The sequence below is a fragment of the Alternaria burnsii genome (genome assembly GCF_013036055.1).
Source record: "Alternaria burnsii strain CBS107.38 chromosome Unknown 698, whole genome shotgun sequence".
Taxonomy (NCBI): domain Eukaryota; kingdom Fungi; phylum Ascomycota; class Dothideomycetes; order Pleosporales; family Pleosporaceae; genus Alternaria; species Alternaria burnsii.
Genome location: NW_024066111.1, coordinates 1,211,427 through 1,228,723, shown reverse-complemented (window position 1 = coordinate 1,228,723; position 17,297 = coordinate 1,211,427). Strand labels below are relative to the sequence as shown.

Below are 17,297 nucleotides of genomic sequence, written 5' to 3'. Positions count from 1 at the left end.
TCACACTTTTAGTAAAAGAAAGATGAGTCGGAGGTAGCCTGCTAAGCAATCGTTAGGCGCGATATGTAAGGCACTAAGACTGCAGAGAAGTTCTTATTCATCGCCAGCTGCGATACTTCCACTGGCTGACTAATAACATAGAGTACAGTTACTCCATATAGACAGGCTATCTCAACTCCAGCCAAATATGAACTTGCGCGCCATCTAGGCATGTTTAAGCTCGAAAATAACGGAAAGAGACTGCGTCTCTATGAGATGCTGCTTGACACAGCGCCAGCCCCCTTCGGCGAAGACGCCCTCCCAATCCTCCATTGTCGGGATATACGTATCCATCAGCGCATGGCCAAATTCAAACCCAAGAGTGAAGCTGGGGACACTTTCCTCGGTAACTGCGTACTTGGAGGACCCTGTCTGATTCAGGAGGATTCGGACAGTGTCGCCCAGCAAAAGGCGGCGAGCTTTGGGAAAGGCAGACCGCAAACGTTGGAGCGAGGCAATGCAATTCTCCCGTGGCCAGAAGTCGTGTCCCATAAGAAAGCATGTCAATAGGTCTACATCAGCGAACTCTTCGCGATATTCCAGATTGGTAGCGTCACCCAAGGTGAACGACAATCGATCCTCGAAGCCGCGTGTCACCGCGTCGTTTGCGGACTTTTGCAGCGCAGGAGCAGCGACATCAATACCGAGACCTTTGGTGTTGGGGTAACGGTTCAGGATTTCCATCAAGCGTTCACCGCTGCCGCTGCCTAAGTCAACGACCTTGTGAAAACTGAAATCAAGCTGTTTCATCGCTGTCCAGAATATGGGATCGAAATGAACCGTGTTGATGTCCTTGCAGGCGTATCCGATAGCAACACTATCTCGTGTGTAGTAATCTCCAGTCCGATTCTCCTTGCGAAGGACGTACTGCATACGTGCAAACAGTGTACCTGAGCCGAGAGCCAGCCAGTGGAAGACGGACTTCTGCGTATAGGCCTCGTCGAATAATCTGCCCGTCTGGACAATATCTCCTTCATGCTGGAGTATGCCAACAACAGTCAACGAAACCACCAACCCCTGAGTGGATTTCAGGTCCAGGCTCTGCTTACTTGCAAAGTCGGATATGTGGACGTGTTCGTGCTGGCGCAGCTCTTCGAACAGACCAACTTCCCACGCAGCACCAATTGCAGCGGCCGCGATGTATGAGTTGTAGATGTTGGCCACGGCGCGCTGCGCGTCGGCATTATCGGCTTTGCAGATCATGTTGATCACTTGTAGAAGAGGATATCTCTTGATGATTGAGACAGAGGAAGAGAAAGCTTGGTTCATCGATTGAATCGTTGCATGAGCAGAAAAATGACGAGCTTATAAGCGCTTCTCATGAGATGTGTTTCGACATCCCTCAATCTTCTTCATACCTCCAACGACCGCATCAACCGCCCATTATGCAAGCGTCAAATTCTGGAACTACGCCGTCGATCTCCCTTCGGTGCTTACCAAAAGTCAGAGTCAGGCCCGACTGACATACTTTACAAATACTAAGTGTTTCTGCTGCCCGTGGTGCCACAAAATGCGGTATGAGGCCGCGCGTCGTTGAGTTGCAACTTTCCTGTGGATACAGGACATATTCGGCACCTGTATGCCCCTGCTACTGCTGAGCCTAATGATCTATAGCCGTCAGACCGATCATGCTCGACACCGATCAAAGCATCTCTGTCTCGAAGCATCCTTCTGGTTCTTTCTGTTATATAGCTTTCGTCATGGCGTATGGCATCACTGCGCAAATCCAGTTTTCGGTGACCGAGAAGCCCAGTGTTTATAAACGGTTAAACAAATTCGTTCTCCAAGTAAGCACTACTTTACGCATCATCTTATAAATAATGATCTATCAGCTTCGGAAAGCATCGTGATGCTTTCTTCAGTAAGCACTTGAATGAACTAGGTAAAAGGTACAGTCTGGAGTTGACCAGCAGTGAGATCCTCCCCGCAGAGGCGGCGATTTGCTGCCATATCAAGGAGTGGTACGAGTACGTTGTGGGATAGTCTAATTTCAAGTTATGCATATAAGTTGTTGTCAGTGTTGTCGGGTTTCCAAAAGTTGTCAATAGGGAGAATAAAGGTCAAAGCTATCGCCAGACACGTCATCACAATCCACAACATGACCGGATTTCCCCCGCCTCCCACTTCCGCTGTCCCTTGGGGGAAGATGGATCTCAAACTCCAAGAAGGTATATAAGTTCTACCCAGCTTAATCACAGCGACTAATCAGTATCTACCAATAGTCAACGGCCACATCGAAGCTACCTACTCCAAGAAAACGGGCGAATGGACGCCACTTGTATTTGTTCCCAGTCCCCATGTGAAAATTCATGGAATGTCGCCTGCCCTTAACTATGGGCAGCAAGTCCTCGAAGGCCTAAAAGCCTTCCGCCACCCTGGCTCTCCTGGCTCAATCTCCCTTTTCCGCCCTGATATGAACGCCCATCGCTTCCAACGGTCTGCTAGTGCACTCGACCTACCAATCGTGCCTGTGGACATGTTTCTCCAGGCTTGTCGCGCAGCCGTTGCGCTCAATGCCGAATTTGTCCCGCCTTATGGTTATGGTGGAGCCATGTATGTGAGACCACAGCTATACGGGTCTAGTCCGCAGCTTGGACTCACGGCAACGGATCAGACGACTTTTTGCGTTTTTGTTGTCCCGTCAGGAGTACACGAGAAAGCACAAGCAACGAAGGCTTTGATCGTTGATGACTTTGACCGCGCCGCGCCGCGAGGAACTGGTCATGTTAAGATTGGTGGAAATTATGCCCCTGTGATGCGGTGGGCGAAACAATCAAAAGCTGCCGGATATGGTGTGACGCTGCACCTAGACAGTGCACGACATGAAGACATCGATGAATTTAGCACCAGTGCGTTCATAGGCGCCCGCTATGCTTCAGATGCAGATGGCAAGCCAGGCGACGAGGTGACGATTGTGGTGTCAGACTCACCATGTGTCATAGAGAGCGTGACTTGTGACACCGTTCAAAAGATTGCGCGGAGCTTTGGATGGACCATAGAGAAGCGGGCTATATCCTATAAGGAACTACCTAACTTTAGTGAAGTTATGGGTGCAGGCACAGCTGTGGCATTGATGCCTATTGCTTCGATCACGCGAAAGCACATGGGAGAAGGCTTGGGTCCTGGACCGCGTGTGACTGTTGACGGCAATTTCGAGACTATTGCTTACATGCCGGATCAGCAGCAGGGTGGCGGACCGGTCCATCAGAAGCTACTGGCGCGGTTGTGGGACTGTCAAATGGGTAGGGTGCCAGATGATTTTGGTTGGTGCTTCAAGGTATCGTTGCAGGACCAGGAGATCAAAGCTGGGATGTAGACAATAAGTCTCCAGATCGTTCGATCAGTAAAATTCATCGAAATGTCACATACTAATCATGTCTAGAAGCTCTTTGCAGTCTCGTGATGACGCCCTACAATTGCTCTAAGATTACACCTTGCGGCATTCTAGCAATTTTGGAAACCTACTGCGTATACAAGCGGTGAGTTTGTCGTAGAACATCAAGAGTGTGGTTTACGCGGCAGCTCGCGCGGCCCCGCGCGCCCCGGCCCGCTAATCTCACCCGCTAGGTACCACCTTCTCCACCAGCTGATCCACACGTACTGCATGCACATCAGCAACCTTCGGCCCTTGCTACCTTCTCCGGACCTCATACCTAGAGTATGTACTGCAGTTTGTGCATGCTTATGTTGGACCCACATCATGGACATGTTGCTAGACTCAGCGCTATACCCAATACCTAGCATGCTGATGCGTTTGCACATTGACACACCCTGAAGAGTAGTGCTCAATTTGAAGAGAAGCCGTCAAATCAGTGTCCTGTAAAGTCGGGTGTCTATGAACTATCGAAACCGTTCGTCCAAAGCACGAGGATAGTTTGGCTGCTGGCTTTGCTCCAGAGGTCTGCTACGCGCAGAATGGGTCAAGCTCTTGATGGCATCTGCAGATCCCGGATAGACTGAAGCTGGCTCTATATTCATGTTGACAGGTGCGGAAGCCCTTCAAGAAACTTGCACTCATCGCCGGCGTTCCTTCACGCCCTACAGGGCGTACGCTGTTTCGGTACTAGCGTCGTCCAGGTGCATTCCCGGACACCCACCGCTAATCTACCTCGACACTTACCTCTTCTCTTGATGTAGCTTGACTACCATCTTTTCCGGCCGCTACAGCTTCTAGCGAGTCCGTGGTTGACTGCTTCCGACGCTGCCCATCAACTGCCTACATTTGCTAGCAATCATGAGCTCGCATGAGCTTACCGCAATGCCCATTCAACAGAGTTCGGACAACACTGTCGAGCAAGTCTCGAACGAGACCAGAACGACGCCTGTGCCACCAGACTACAAGCCAAATGCTCGTCCTGCAGTCTTTCGCACAACGATCCACGAAGTCCTGTTTGTCTTTATTGCAACAATGGGTGTGGCGATGCCGAGCTTGCTTCAAGGCTGTACGATCATCATCTCCTCATCCGTCAAGAGGGACTTATCAATGAGCACAACCGAGATCACTTGGATGACAGCATCTTCAGCGTGAGTCAGTTTACTCTATGAGGGTTCAATCAGCGACTCACAATCTCAGTTTGACCTCGGGCTCCTTCCTGCTTTTCTTCGGCAAACTCGCAGACATGTTTGGGCGACGTAGCATGTTCCTCGCCAGCCTGTTTCTGTTCTCTGCGTTCGCGCTCGGGACCGGCTTCTCACAAGATGCGCTGACGCTTATCATCCTCAATGGAGTGATGGGGTTGATGTGTGCATTGGCCGTTCCCCCGTGTCAGGGTATACTAGGTAGCATCTATGAGAAGCCATCCAGGAGAAAGAACCTTGCCTTTGCCAGCTTCAGTGCAGGAAATCCATTGGGTTTTGTCTTTGGTACCATTTTCTCGGGTATCGCAACACAACTTTTCGGCTGGCGCGCACCATTTTGGCTTCTTGCAATCATCTACCTGGTTGTAGCCATCATAGCTGGTTTCACAGTTCCGGTGGACGACAGTGATAAACTGCCACTCACTGTCGATTCCTTCAAACAGTTTGATGTCATTGGGGCCGCTTTGATCATAGGAGGCATCGGTCTCTTCTCCACTGCCCTCAGGTAGGCGACCATTCTATGATATGCAATCTTCCACTGACGTTGATCTTCTAAGCGCTGGGCCAGATGCCGCACAAGGCTTTAAATCCACATACATACTAGTGTTCCTCATACTCGGTGTTGTGTTGATCGTCGCGTTCATACTATGGGAGACACGTTTCCCATTCCCGCTGATGCCGATGAATGTGTGGCGCGACCGGGAGTTCTGCTTGGTATGTCATTTGCAAAAGCCAATAGATGATCATGTTTGTTTGCTAAACTCTGTTAGATCATGGTGGTTTTAGTGCCTGGTTTCCTCGTCTTTCCGCCGATGACATTTTTCATCGCGCTGTATCTGCAGGAGCTGTTCCACTACTCGGCACTGCTGACAGCGGTTCATATGCTTCCCATGGCTGTAAGCGGCATCATAATCAACGTGGGTCATTACCAAGATACAAGTAAACTACACTAACCACATGGTGCAGGTGGTAGCTGGACTCATCTTGCATCGAGTCTCCAACAAGATTTTAATGGGCATAGGCACGTTGGCATACACTATAGCCTCAATATTAGTTGCCGTACAGCGCTCAGGGGACTCATATTGGGCCTTTACGTTTCCTTCCCTCGTCATCATTGTGGTCGGAGCTGATTTCCATTTCAACGTTGCTAATGTAAGTCGGAGATGTCTGTACCAATCTGACCACTGCTAACTCGCCACGAATCCAGATGTACGTTCTCTCTTCCTTGCCCAAGGCTCAGCAATCTATTGCAGCCTCAATCTTTCAAACCATTACCAAGCTCGCTGTCACAGTTGGTTTTGGTGTAGAGACGGCAGTTTTCAACAGTGTGGTTGCAGACCCGGCATCGACCGGCTATTACGATAATGATCCTTACGAGCCATTCGCAGCGGTATTCTGGGCAGCTGCGGTTACAACATTTCTTAGTTTGTTTGCAGTGCCTTTTCTTCGGATAAAGACACAAGGGAATCATGACTGAGTGATTTCAGTGGAAGGCAGACGCCACTATAAGCTTGACTTGGTAACAATCTCGAATTTGGTTTATCATTCTAGTGTCCGATCGGTTGGTATGTGCAAGAAAGACCAATATCAGAACATATAGCGAATGAAGGTATGCAACCGTCAAATTAGACTATACTTGTTGTTGTCCGCCGTCATTGCCATGAGCTAGATGGTAGGTGCAGCAAACCATCTACCTGCTGGTGGTACTTCCGTTCATATATTCAACCTCCGGAAATCTTGGACTGGGTACTTCTGACCACTCATTCTCACCCAACACAAAACCGAAAAATCTTTCTACAAGCGTCTTGACGATGTAATCCATCCTCGGGGCCCAGATCGTGTCCAACGAGGGTGTAATCGTCTTGTTCCTCAGACCTTGCAGATCGACCCAGTCGCCCAGGTCGGCAAAGTTCTGGTGACTGCTGCCTGTGACATTAAGCCACTGGTACCATCCCGACTGGTTGGCAGAGAAAGGTGCCCACGAAGGATCAACGGTTGGAGCATGTTCCGCACCAGCCAGCATCAAGAATGGTTTTTTCACGTCAGAAAGGTCTATGAAGAGACCGTCGAAATTGATGCCGCCTAAGAGTGAAGGTTCGATAGCCAGAGCACCAGCTGCTGCCGCACCACCAAGCGAATGTCCAATAGCGAAGAAGTGTGTCGTATTGAACGGAGCGTTAGTCGATTTGACATAGGCGGGGAAAAGTTCTCTGATTGTCGCAATAGTATCAGAAACGCGCATGTTGTACACAGCTACTCCAAGTTCGTAGCTCCAAGTCTCCGTGATATCGATACCATAAATGCCTGTTGCACCATCGGGAAGCTGAAGATAGGGAGTCTCTCCTGGATGATCAAGCGCGATCACTGTATAGCCTTGCGAGGCAAGCTCGGAGTTCAATGCGTTATACATGATTGCGTTCTCGCCACCGCCTGGGGAGAAGATGACGGTTGGCTTCTGTCCTACACCAAGATCTGTCATATCGAGAGGCACAGCATCGTATACGTTCCAGGTTGTAAAGCTTTGGAGCGAATGTTTTGGGTACTGAAGGGCATCGCCCCAGAGGTCTGCGGTAGTGGGATCAAGGTAAGGACTCGTGTTGTTTCCAGGTATCGGGATAGTCAAGGTCGGGTAGTAAAATGTCGCGAGCAGAATTGACGAAGCGTTCGCTGGGGCTACGGGGTCATTTCGTGTGGTTTTGTTGAATACATGCTGTTTATATCCTACATGATACGGTCCTGTCGGTGGAGGAAACGACACGGCGGAGACTACTTCGCAGACCAGGGACAGAAAAATCAACAGCATCTTGAGTTGAGAGTAACAAAACAGCCTCGGGAGGATCGGAACCCTGAGAACTTCTTATCATTCATCAGTTTGGCCCCCAATTATGGCGTCATACTTCATCGGATGTCCATCCTATTCCGGCTCTAGGTGAGCCAGCGCTATCGCGACTGTGCTCTAGTTAAGTGTTGTATGTATACGAACTGGCTGGTTCCCAAGCCATATTGTCCAGACCGGCGTACAATACGAAAGACAACCCGTTAGCGATCTCTGTGCATTCCCAAGACTATCAAGCATAAAACTATATTCTCTGGAATGATGCATCTAAGGAGCCAATCGAGCATGACTGGCACCGACCCACGTTCTACTTGTAGAATGATAATCATAGTCTCGAGGACGACAGGTTCCGTCATATTGGCGTGATGAGGGAGTCATATGATAGATTCATGGAGGATTTCGGAGTATATACAGTGATTGTCACCTTAAGGGATGTCTTTGTGAACGATGACTGGTGTTTGTTGGCTAGAGGGAAGGTCGCGACGCGCCAAGAATGTCATACCATAGTAAGATGAGGCTATTCGGAACAACCCCGGCCCCACGGACCGAGCTCAACATGATCGCGTCCAGCACTCTGACTTTGACCAACAAAGTTGTATCACCAAACTACACCCACATAACCTGCGAATCGGCTCCATCAACAAACGCCCAGTAATCACCCTTGCATATCCAGACGCAGCACCACGAGGCGCAAAGATGCCGCAACCACGTATGCACTCCCTTCGCGCTCAGGCGCGTCGCAATCCACATGCCCAGTAGCCAGTCAACTAACTGCTTGCCCCAGCATCCCGCGCCGTCTCCTCCAAAGACCTTCCTCCCTCGGTTGAAAGCGCCTACTACAGGAAATGTATCGACCTCCGCCGCCGCATAACCGACATCGAAGAGAACAATGACGGCACGCGCCTGCGCATCACACGCCTGAACCGCGGAATTCAGAAGATGCGTCTCGAGCGCGCATTTCTTCTTGAGCAGCTCAACAAACACATGGAGTACAACGTCGACGACAGCGATCGCAGCAGCAGCCCACCGCCCACTCCAACAGACAAGCCATTGAGAAGCAAAAGGAGCCACAATAGGAAGGGCACACCTCCCCTTGGCGGCAGTGCTGAGGGAGGAGCCGGTGAGAGGACAGCCATGAGCGGGGAGGGCAGACTGGGGCTGGGAGCCCTGTCGCATGGCATGAACCCCATGAGTAGTGCTCAGAGTACCCCGGACCCATCAGGGCGTCCCCAGAACAGCTACTTCGGTACCATCGGCGCTCCCACGGCGACAAGTCCACACACCGGTGCAAACGGCGCACCTCCTACACTTCCTCCCCTTCACTCGCTCCCACCGCTGCAGCCACAGCAGCAGCAGCAGCAGCAGCAGCAGCCAGCACCCGCCCAGCGCGCATACTTCGACCCAGCCTATGACGAGCAACGCCCCACACCCGCTAGCAACGAGGAGCCAGCCGCCCGTCCACGCGCGTACTCAGGTGCTGCCCAGCAACCACCGACGACCGATTCCGCGCCTCCTCCGCCGCAGAACGGCGACACCGAGATGACCGACGTAAGCTTCACAGTTGTCAACCGCTAGGATGGTTATAGCCTGGGTAGTGGATGGCGTCGATTGTAATAACGCTGGACAGTTGGCAAGGAAAACACCCAAGTGATAGCAAGGCGTTAGGGCACATTTGAGCTTCTGTACAGACTTTCGGTATCTGTATGCAACGTTTGTAATTGTTGTTTCTTTCCCAGGTTCAGGGGATTTTGTATTAGTACAGGTGTCTACCGACCAAAATTGTGGGCACAAAGCAGGGCGAGATTTCCATGCATACTTGATTAACAAAGCTCGCTATGGTGAACATGATCATGTCCGTGTTTGGGTGAACGTATCACTTGAACCTGAAACAGTATGGTTCGTTGGGCAGAGCATTCCATACAAAGACTCCTCTGCTGTAACATTTGCTGCACGCAATCGTAGGTCACAGCCGCCATGGCCATGCCCTGATCTTGTTCCAACTCGTTCGCTCATATCTCACTGCTCATGTGTAGACCTATTCCTCGTCCTTATCCTTGTAGTGAACACCGTTGGCCAACTCACACGGATCAGGTGCATAACCGATGCTGCAGTGCTCCCAGTCGTCGTTGTGCATGAGCTCGCGCTTGAAATTGAGGGCGTGGTAGATGTTTGAGAAGCGGAACTCCACATACGAATGCTATAGCGATGATGTTAGCATTGATCAAGATAATCAGTGAGTGTTACTCACACCACGTGCAGTCTTTCCGCTCTTGATGCGGTCGACATCGCGCTTGTTAACGCCTCTGCCTCGAGCCAGCTTCATGAGTACTGCATCGCTATCTTCGTCTGCACCAATAGCTCGCACACAGCGTGATGCGTCGCCGTCAATGCAGTTACGAATGACATCGTTGATGGAGTTCGGACCCTCGGCCTTCTCCACGAACACAACCGCCTTCTTGATGTCGCCAACGATTTCGATGCCATTTGCAGTCGCCTTGTGATACTTCTCGCATGCTTCAGGCGTGAGGAACTTGACGAGGGCATTGGAAGAGCCAGGTTCTGGCAAGGAGATAGACTCGAGTTTGCCACCCCACACAAGGGCTTGCAATTGGTTGATGCTGGTGATACCTGCAACCCCTTTTAGAATACAGGTGCGATGAGCAGCCGCTAAGTTTTGTCAGTTTTAGCCTGATCGTGCATATAGACACAGACTTACGATTCTCCCGCTTCTCCTGGATCGGCCATCCTTTGATATCGTCTGCCGGATCCTCAGAAACAGGCTTGGTGTTTTCAGTACTCGACGCAACAGGAGGTGCTGCCTTCGTCAGGGCGATAACGCTCGCGGTAACGGGTGGTTCGGGCTTGGGGAGGATGTTGTGCATGGCCGCAACAATACCCGATACTTCAGCGAGTGTCTCTATAGATAAGTGACCTTCTTCGACAAGCTTGGCACAAAGTCTGAGGAAATCACCATTCGCATCTTTGAGCGTCTGTTTGATAGATTCGGGTGTACGAGGTTGCTCTGGGCGCTTCTTCAATACCTTGTTGATGTAGTTGGCAATAGCGAAGGCTAGACGTGCCTTGATGATCTCGTTCTTTTCGACGTCGGTTTTGACCTCTGGCATATACGAGCCACGCAACTTCCTCGACATGGCCTTAATGAGACTTGCCGTGTTTCCATTGACGTCTGGTATAGCCTGAATGTAGTCGCTAGCTTTACGCATATACGCATTCTCCAGTTCTTCTTGTGACACGACCGCAAACTTGATGCCATCGATATTGGTGTTGTCTGCCTTTGATTCTACAAGACGATCACCAAACGCGAACTTGGCTTGCTCAGGCCTTACTGAGGTACTGCCGATGGGATTGCGGGGGGTCAGGACAGTCTTGCTGTTTAGGCGAGCATAGAGTGCGTCCATGGCAGACTCTTCGAAGGCATCGCTTGTGGCATTTGTATCCTCCTTCTGTGGTGCGGCTGCGTCTGATTTAGTGGTAGTTGCGGAGGACGTGACGGTACTCTTTTCAACTGAAGATGACTTTGGCGCAACTGTGGGCCTAGCATATTCTAATCTACACGCACGCATGTCAGTAAGGCTCGAACGATTATGTAGCAGTTCGTACCCATCGGAAACCTTCAGCTGCACTTTGGCTGGACCTGCATTAGGTGAGGATGCCATTGGCAGGGTAAGAGCTGCGGGTCGCGAGGCGATACTAGGTATGGGTCCCGCAGCGCCGACCATCTTGACAGCGTTCTTCTTGAGCTTGATACTTCCCAGATTGGCTGCAGGTTGAACGGCGAGGTTACTACGGGCATCTCCAGAAGCCCAAGCAGAAGGTGCTGTTGAGGGCGGACTCATGTGCCTGGAACGATCCATGATTTCCGGCAACGGAGACAGTGGAGGTAAACTCTTCGATCGAGCGATTTGCTTGCGCGCGGGTGATGGAGGAGGCGACAGAAGGGAGGATGAGGCCGGTATAGGTTCGCACGCACTAGAAATGTTGCTGCTCTTATTGGAGTCGGTATTGCTGTGGGTGGAAGTGGAGGTTGCTGGGCAAAGGTTAGTCGAGCAGAGTGCATGAGCAGGTAAGAGAATCGGCACGCACTAGCAATTCGCCTGTCCACCGTTATCTTCGCAATTCCCTCTATACAGGCATCGAGGCAAGCTTGGTACAGTTTATCTTCGCTATTTCGTATACGAGAATGTGGCGGAGTCTTACCAGGCATTAGACTGTGGCATGCATGTAGGCAAGAGTTGAGGTGATGTCGGATCGTTGAGGCCAGGAAAGTAAACAGTCCAGGGTGTCTCAATGCGGTTGCCGTTCCTGGTGTTAGCCTGTGGCCAATGAGACGACAGCGGTGAAGACGAGAAACTCGAAAAGCGGGATGAGCATTTGTCTTCCATGATACCCAATGTAAAATTCTGCATTGAGATAGTTCCCCGCCGCTTCGATGTTTCTTTCAGATCTTTGCATGGATAAGAAAACGGTTGATAGTGGCATTCATAGAGACTAGAGTGTGCTGTACCTAATCCGAGTCCCGCGATAATAGACTCGTGTAGCATCTGCTTCATGACAATGTTTGAGTTGAGCGTGAAGGCAAGGTTGGTTCCATAAACATGAAGACCTACAAAGCTTAACATGAACATAATGAGATGCCAAAGTAGTAGTTGACATAAGGGCGCACACACCACCCATGCACATATTGATATAGCAATGACAGATAGGAAACTCTTGCTAGGTATGATGAAATAGAAGAACATTCATGAGTTGGAATTGAGCTGGTAAACGGCAAGACTGTGCTCTAGCAGACGCAGGCGGTGACAGAAATAGATACGAGCTCAGAAGAAGAACGAATCCCATGTACAATGGCACTGTTCACCTTATTCCGTCCGCGAATCCAGCACGAAAGTGAGGATATGCACCATTTACGCGTTCAGTGTGCCAGATGTGGAGGCCTACTCATGTCTATCTACCCGTGTATCCTTGTTTAAATACAAATATAGAGAGACTTTGCGGCTTCCGCGAGTTTGGGTAGAAAAGATAAGAGAAAAAGAAAAAGAAAAAGGATTTAGTGATGAGACGACGTTGTCGTGTTACGAAATTCATTATACTCATCTACCAATCCACACTGACCGTATATCATTTAACAGGTGATTAGATAAAAGGTATCCAAACGCGAGTTCGTGCCCTGTACGCCTCGTACTCATTGCCGAAGAATTTGATTAGGAACTTTTCCTCATCTGTATTGAGTGAGCCACCATGCTTGTGCGACGAAGAGAAGGGACTTACGAGTAATTCGCTTCATGAAGAAGTACCATAACACACCAGTAAATCCAAAGAAGCAGACAGTATTGCCAAGCATAATCTGTGTCCCGATGCCCCACCAGAAGAAGCCAAAATATGAAGGGTGACGGAAGTAGCGATAGACACCATGAGTTACCAACTCATGTCCGTCGTTCTTACGCGACTGAACTTGGTGGTTGAAGTTGGTGCCCGCTTGCATCATAGCCGTACTACGAACAGCTTGTCCCACCGCAATCATCGCTATGCCCAATGCGATCAACCACGGTGGGTGGATCGTTGATTGATAACCGGGAAAAAGATACGATGTTACAAGCGTCTCAACGAAGGCCACCGCGTGGGCTTGCCGGTATTGGTCGCCATTTGTGAGTAGAAAGGAATCGATGTATGCGATCGGGGTGTTGTAGGCGGCTGTCGTGTAAAATTCGAGGAAGTGGAAAAGAGAGAGCGTGCTGAGGAACAAAAACGGTCGCCATAGATGGCTGCCGTTGTATGCGAGCACAACAGTGCCGAACAGACCAAAAGCCAGAGCGCATCCTAGGCAGAAAGCACGCACAGCGATGCCCGAAAGTGAGCGCTTGCCGTGACGGAAGAACTCGGGCGCAATAGCATTCTGGGGTTTGGTCTGGACGTTCGATGCTTCTCTAGCGCGCAGCTCCTGATCAAGCTCTGGAGTCCATTTCCCGTTCTCGCTCGGTCGATTCGTGGGTAGGGAGATATCGATACCGGAGGAGAGCGAACCGTTCGAAGACATGGCAATCGTGGATAGGTAGATATCGGTTATGCAGGGACTCTGGCGTCGAATAACAAGACGAGCGTACAAACTCAAGGCATGTTTCTAAAGGCTTGCAACGGGACCTAAATACGCGACCAACATCCAGCCGTGTGGCTTATGAGGAAGTTGAGCTGAACAATAGTAAGAGGTGGGCGACTCAGTCACTTTTGCCTTGGCTCCTGCGCGTCCGGTCTTGCCAGGTGGGACCTCGGAGTCAGCCGATGAGATCATCGCGCTAGTCCAAGCGTGCCCTAGTGTCGCGATGCCTGGCATTCGCAACTTCTACTTCGACATGTGTTTGTTTATCCACGTCAGCTTCGTAGCCATCACACCAGCTCCAAGATCCAGTGCTAGATCCTCACGATTCCAGAGACAAACATGGAGATTTCGGAGAACAAGCAGCGCATGGCCCGCGGCGAACTCTACCATGCCTTCACGCCTGAGCTCACAGCAGAGCGTGCACGAAGCAGACAAGCCTGCACTCGCTATAACAATGCTGTCGACGTATCACGGCGGAAGCTGACTGAGCTTTTCCGAGAGTATGTGTGGCTATTTGATTGCTCTTCAGCAGGCTTCTTCTTATACTCCAACTAGCATCATCCAAGACAAAACCCCTCTTCCTCCAATGGCATCTTCAGAAGACGAGGATGCCAAGCTGTTCGAGAATGATCCTTGGGTCGAACCGCCAGTTATCATGGACTATGGATATAATGTCCGCCTAGGCAACAACGTTTTTATCAACTTTAACGCCGTTTTCCTCGACACCTGCCTGACTACCGTTGGTTCACGCACGCTTGTTGGACCGAACGTCCACTTCTACTCAGCTACTCATCCTCTCGACCCAGCTGTCCGTAACGGCACTAGGGGGCCTGAAATGGGCAAGGAAATACATATCGGAGAAGATTGCTGGATTGGTGGCAATGTTTGCATACTGCCTGGCGTCGTGATAGGCAAAGGCAGTGTGGTCGGCGCTGGGAGTGTCGTTACGAAGAGCGTGCCAGACTTCACTGTTGTCGCTGGTAACCCAGCTAAATTCATCCGAAAGATCGAAACTGAGATGGACGCCGAACAGAAGAACATGAAATTCGGTGAACAGAACAATATGGAGAGCTAACCTGTGCACTAGTCGTGTGTGCAACAAGTCACTTGCTCGTCACGAGGAGCAGTTTCACGTATTGCACTCAGCCTATCCGGTTCGTACTCGCGCTGTGAGCTACATTTGGCATGACATTGTAAGAAGAAAAAAAGTCACAGTCGCATAAACCTTCCCATGTACCTCTGCCGTTTCTGCCACTGATACACCAGACGTTGTTGCAGCGCGCTCTAGCGCGTTCTAGCGCGTCGTTCCGCTTCTCGGAGGCATTTCCAAAACGAAGCAGTTACTGAAAGCATGTCTCCGAGTTATTTCCAGAGTTCGCAACGCGGGCACGTCTTGGAAGGCTCCGATGCGATATCTGTTGTAGTCTCAAGAAGATACTTGCAACACGTTGTTCGCATATGTACTTGCTTCCGCACCCCAACAGATCGAGCACGATCAACCCGAAAGCTTAGCTATCCACTCCACCACTATGGTGCGCGATCAAGTCGTGAAAGTATGTGACAGCAACTCGGCAACCTGTGTCGATCTGGGACAAATGTGGAGCGTTTAGACTAAGATTCAACACAAGATCTGATGATCATCCGCAAGCTTCGGGCGCCAAGACCGACGAAACCGGTTCCCAGACGCCGCCAAAACAATGACATCGGCTCGCCAAACACCAATGACTAATTCATCTTCCATGCACGACATGGCGCACCCTGCAAAATGCCCCGTTTGTGTTTGGGACTGGAGTTCGGCTTCGCCTGTTTCGAGGGTTTCGACAATTTGGAGGCGCCTGATTCACCCTATGGGACACTTCGAAACTACCAGATCAAGCTATTCGTGTGCTACCTGACTGAATGCCAAGGGCTTAGGAGCTTTGAAGCTCCATCCCCAGACTGCTACGATGCATAGGCCTGCACACCATCATGCCTTGACGGCAAGGCCATCCGGAATGGTAACAGAGATGGTACAAATACCACAGCTCCCAACACCCAGATAAACTTCATCGGACTGGTTCCTCGCTCACTAAGGCTAATATCTTCTACTCTGCATCTCCAGCATTTCTTACTCTCTTTCATATCCTTACGCATAATCTTATTCCACTCAACAGAACCAATATCACAGTCAAAATGAAGTACATTCTCATCGCCTCTCTCCTCACCTCCGCGGCTTACGCTGCTCCTTTCGCCCAGGTCCAGGGTGGTAACGGCGGCAACGGTAACACTGCCGCCGCTGCAACTAACCAACAAACCGGAAACCAGGGCGGTCAAACCCAGGCTAGCAACCAGCAACAGCAGCAAGGCGCGCAGACAGGCAACCAGCAGCAGCAGCAACAGCAGGGTGCCACCAACACCCCTACTGGTCTCGGTGCCGGTATCCAAAATGGACAAACTCCCACTGCCAACGACCTCGCCACCGCCGTCTCCAACTGGATGGCCGACACTTCGATGGTCTCCAACTTCCTCAACACTGGAGCTAGCATCCAGAACAACGTCCAGTTCAAGCAGGCTGCCACAGTTGCCTTCAACGCAGAGGTCGATGAGCTGAACCACAAGGCCATCATCGATGCTGCCAACGGTCAGATGCCCAACGTCATTGCGGCCAACAGCACACTCGCTACTGGTGGTTCGTTCCAGGATGTCGTCGACAAGCTTCAGCAGATGTCTGTCCAGGGTATGGCTGCCGTTGGAAACATCGACTTGATCAACCAAAACCGCTGTGTCAATGTCCTACCCAACATTGATGCTTACATGGCTTCTACTGGATCCACCTCCCAGGCGGTTCGCCCCACCGTCTGCGACCAGACCGGTGTTGCTGGTGGTGTTCAGGGAACTGGCGCTACTCAGCCCGGCGCCCCTGCAGGTAGCCCCGCTGCTGCCTTTGCCGCTGCTCAGGCTCTAGCTCAAGGAACTGGTAATGGCCTGGTTCAGAACACTGGCGCTGCTGGTGCTGCCACAGGCACTCAGGGAACTCAGGGAACCCAGGGTACTACTGGAACCCAGGGTACTCAGGGTACTCAAGGTGCTCAGGGAACCGCAGGAACTGCTACAGGTACCACCGGCACTGCAACCAACAACGGACAAACTCCTCAGCAAGCCGCTGGCATCACGCCTACCAACGGCCAAGCACCCCAAGGAACGACTGGTGTTCAAGCTCCTCAACAAGGCTCTCAGGGTACTACCGGACAGCAGACCGCTCAACAAGGTCAACAAACTGGCCAACAGCAGGGTCAGCAGGCTGGTCAGCAGACCCAACAGGGCCAACAGAACGGCCAGCAGACTCAGCAGAACGGCCAGCAGACTCAGCAGAACGGCCAGCAGACTCAGCAGAACGGCCAGCAGGCAGGCAATGGCGCCGCTGCCGGACAACAGACTCAAGGCCAGACTCAAAATGGTGCTAACCAGCAGCAACAGGCTGGCAACGGCGCCGCTGCTGGACAACAATCTCAGGGACAGAATGCTGGTCAAGCATCTGGCCGCAACGGCGGCAACGGGGCCAAGGGTGGCAACAACAACTAAGCACTGCGCTTACGAGTTAATGAAGAGAACGAGTCTAATGGCTTGCAAGGCGAGGGCGATGTGCTGGTCACTAGCCAATCAGTCTTTTCTGTATATAAAAATCAGGTCAGACGTCTAATGGTTGGAACATGTATTTAGTATTGTATGTAAGAGGAGAGTTATTCGCTG

At 51.1% G+C, this 17,297-nt stretch overlaps 8 protein-coding genes across 8 annotated transcripts; 5 read left to right on the top strand and 3 right to left on the bottom strand.

Moving 5' to 3' along the window:
- Positions 1 to 204: 204 nt before the first annotated feature.
- On the bottom strand, positions 205 to 1,242 carry GT037_004579 (uncharacterized protein; the record flags this gene model as incomplete). The annotated part of the gene is made up of 1 exon (XM_038929626.1): positions 205 to 1,242. The coding sequence occupies one exon, from the start codon at positions 1,240 to 1,242 to the stop codon at positions 205 to 207; it is 1,038 nt and encodes a 345-aa protein (XP_038787898.1).
- An 895-nt stretch (positions 1,243 to 2,137) lies between these two features.
- On the top strand, positions 2,138 to 3,355 carry GT037_004578 (branched-chain-amino-acid aminotransferase 5; the record flags this gene model as incomplete). The annotated part of the gene is made up of 2 exons (XM_038929625.1): positions 2,138 to 2,207; positions 2,262 to 3,355. The coding sequence occupies 2 exons, from the start codon at positions 2,138 to 2,140 to the stop codon at positions 3,353 to 3,355; spliced, it is 1,164 nt and encodes a 387-aa protein (XP_038787897.1).
- A 918-nt stretch (positions 3,356 to 4,273) lies between these two features.
- Positions 4,274 to 6,094, top strand: GT037_004577 (uncharacterized protein; the record flags this gene model as incomplete). Its single annotated transcript, XM_038929624.1, has 6 exons — positions 4,274 to 4,563; positions 4,613 to 5,122; positions 5,175 to 5,331; positions 5,388 to 5,534; positions 5,584 to 5,769; positions 5,825 to 6,094. 6 exons carry the CDS (start codon positions 4,274 to 4,276, stop codon positions 6,092 to 6,094), a joined length of 1,560 nt encoding a protein of 519 aa, XP_038787896.1.
- Positions 6,095 to 6,307: 213 nt separating this feature from the next.
- Positions 6,308 to 7,420, bottom strand: GT037_004576 (uncharacterized protein; the record flags this gene model as incomplete). Its single annotated transcript, XM_038929623.1, has 1 exon — positions 6,308 to 7,420. The coding sequence occupies one exon, from the start codon at positions 7,418 to 7,420 to the stop codon at positions 6,308 to 6,310; it is 1,113 nt and encodes a 370-aa protein (XP_038787895.1).
- A 729-nt stretch (positions 7,421 to 8,149) lies between these two features.
- Positions 8,150 to 9,028, top strand: GT037_004575 (uncharacterized protein; the record flags this gene model as incomplete). Its single annotated transcript, XM_038929622.1, has 2 exons — positions 8,150 to 8,162; positions 8,238 to 9,028. The coding sequence occupies 2 exons, from the start codon at positions 8,150 to 8,152 to the stop codon at positions 9,026 to 9,028; spliced, it is 804 nt and encodes a 267-aa protein (XP_038787894.1).
- A 460-nt stretch (positions 9,029 to 9,488) lies between these two features.
- GT037_004574 (isoprenylcysteine carboxyl methyltransferase) lies at positions 9,489 to 13,508 on the bottom strand (the record flags this gene model as incomplete). The annotated part of the gene is made up of 5 exons (XM_038929621.1): positions 9,489 to 9,650; positions 9,702 to 10,120; positions 10,170 to 11,023; positions 11,075 to 11,501; positions 12,743 to 13,508. The coding sequence occupies 5 exons, from the start codon at positions 13,506 to 13,508 to the stop codon at positions 9,489 to 9,491; spliced, it is 2,628 nt and encodes an 875-aa protein (XP_038787893.1).
- A 399-nt stretch (positions 13,509 to 13,907) lies between these two features.
- GT037_004573 (maltose o-acetyltransferas-like protein) lies at positions 13,908 to 14,643 on the top strand (the record flags this gene model as incomplete). The annotated part of the gene is made up of 2 exons (XM_038929620.1): positions 13,908 to 14,068; positions 14,124 to 14,643. 2 exons carry the CDS (start codon positions 13,908 to 13,910, stop codon positions 14,641 to 14,643), a joined length of 681 nt encoding a protein of 226 aa, XP_038787892.1.
- Positions 14,644 to 15,740: 1,097 nt separating this feature from the next.
- On the top strand, positions 15,741 to 17,129 carry GT037_004572 (uncharacterized protein; the record flags this gene model as incomplete). The annotated part of the gene is made up of 1 exon (XM_038929619.1): positions 15,741 to 17,129. The coding sequence occupies one exon, from the start codon at positions 15,741 to 15,743 to the stop codon at positions 17,127 to 17,129; it is 1,389 nt and encodes a 462-aa protein (XP_038787891.1).
- Between the last annotated feature and the right edge of the window lie 168 nt (positions 17,130 to 17,297).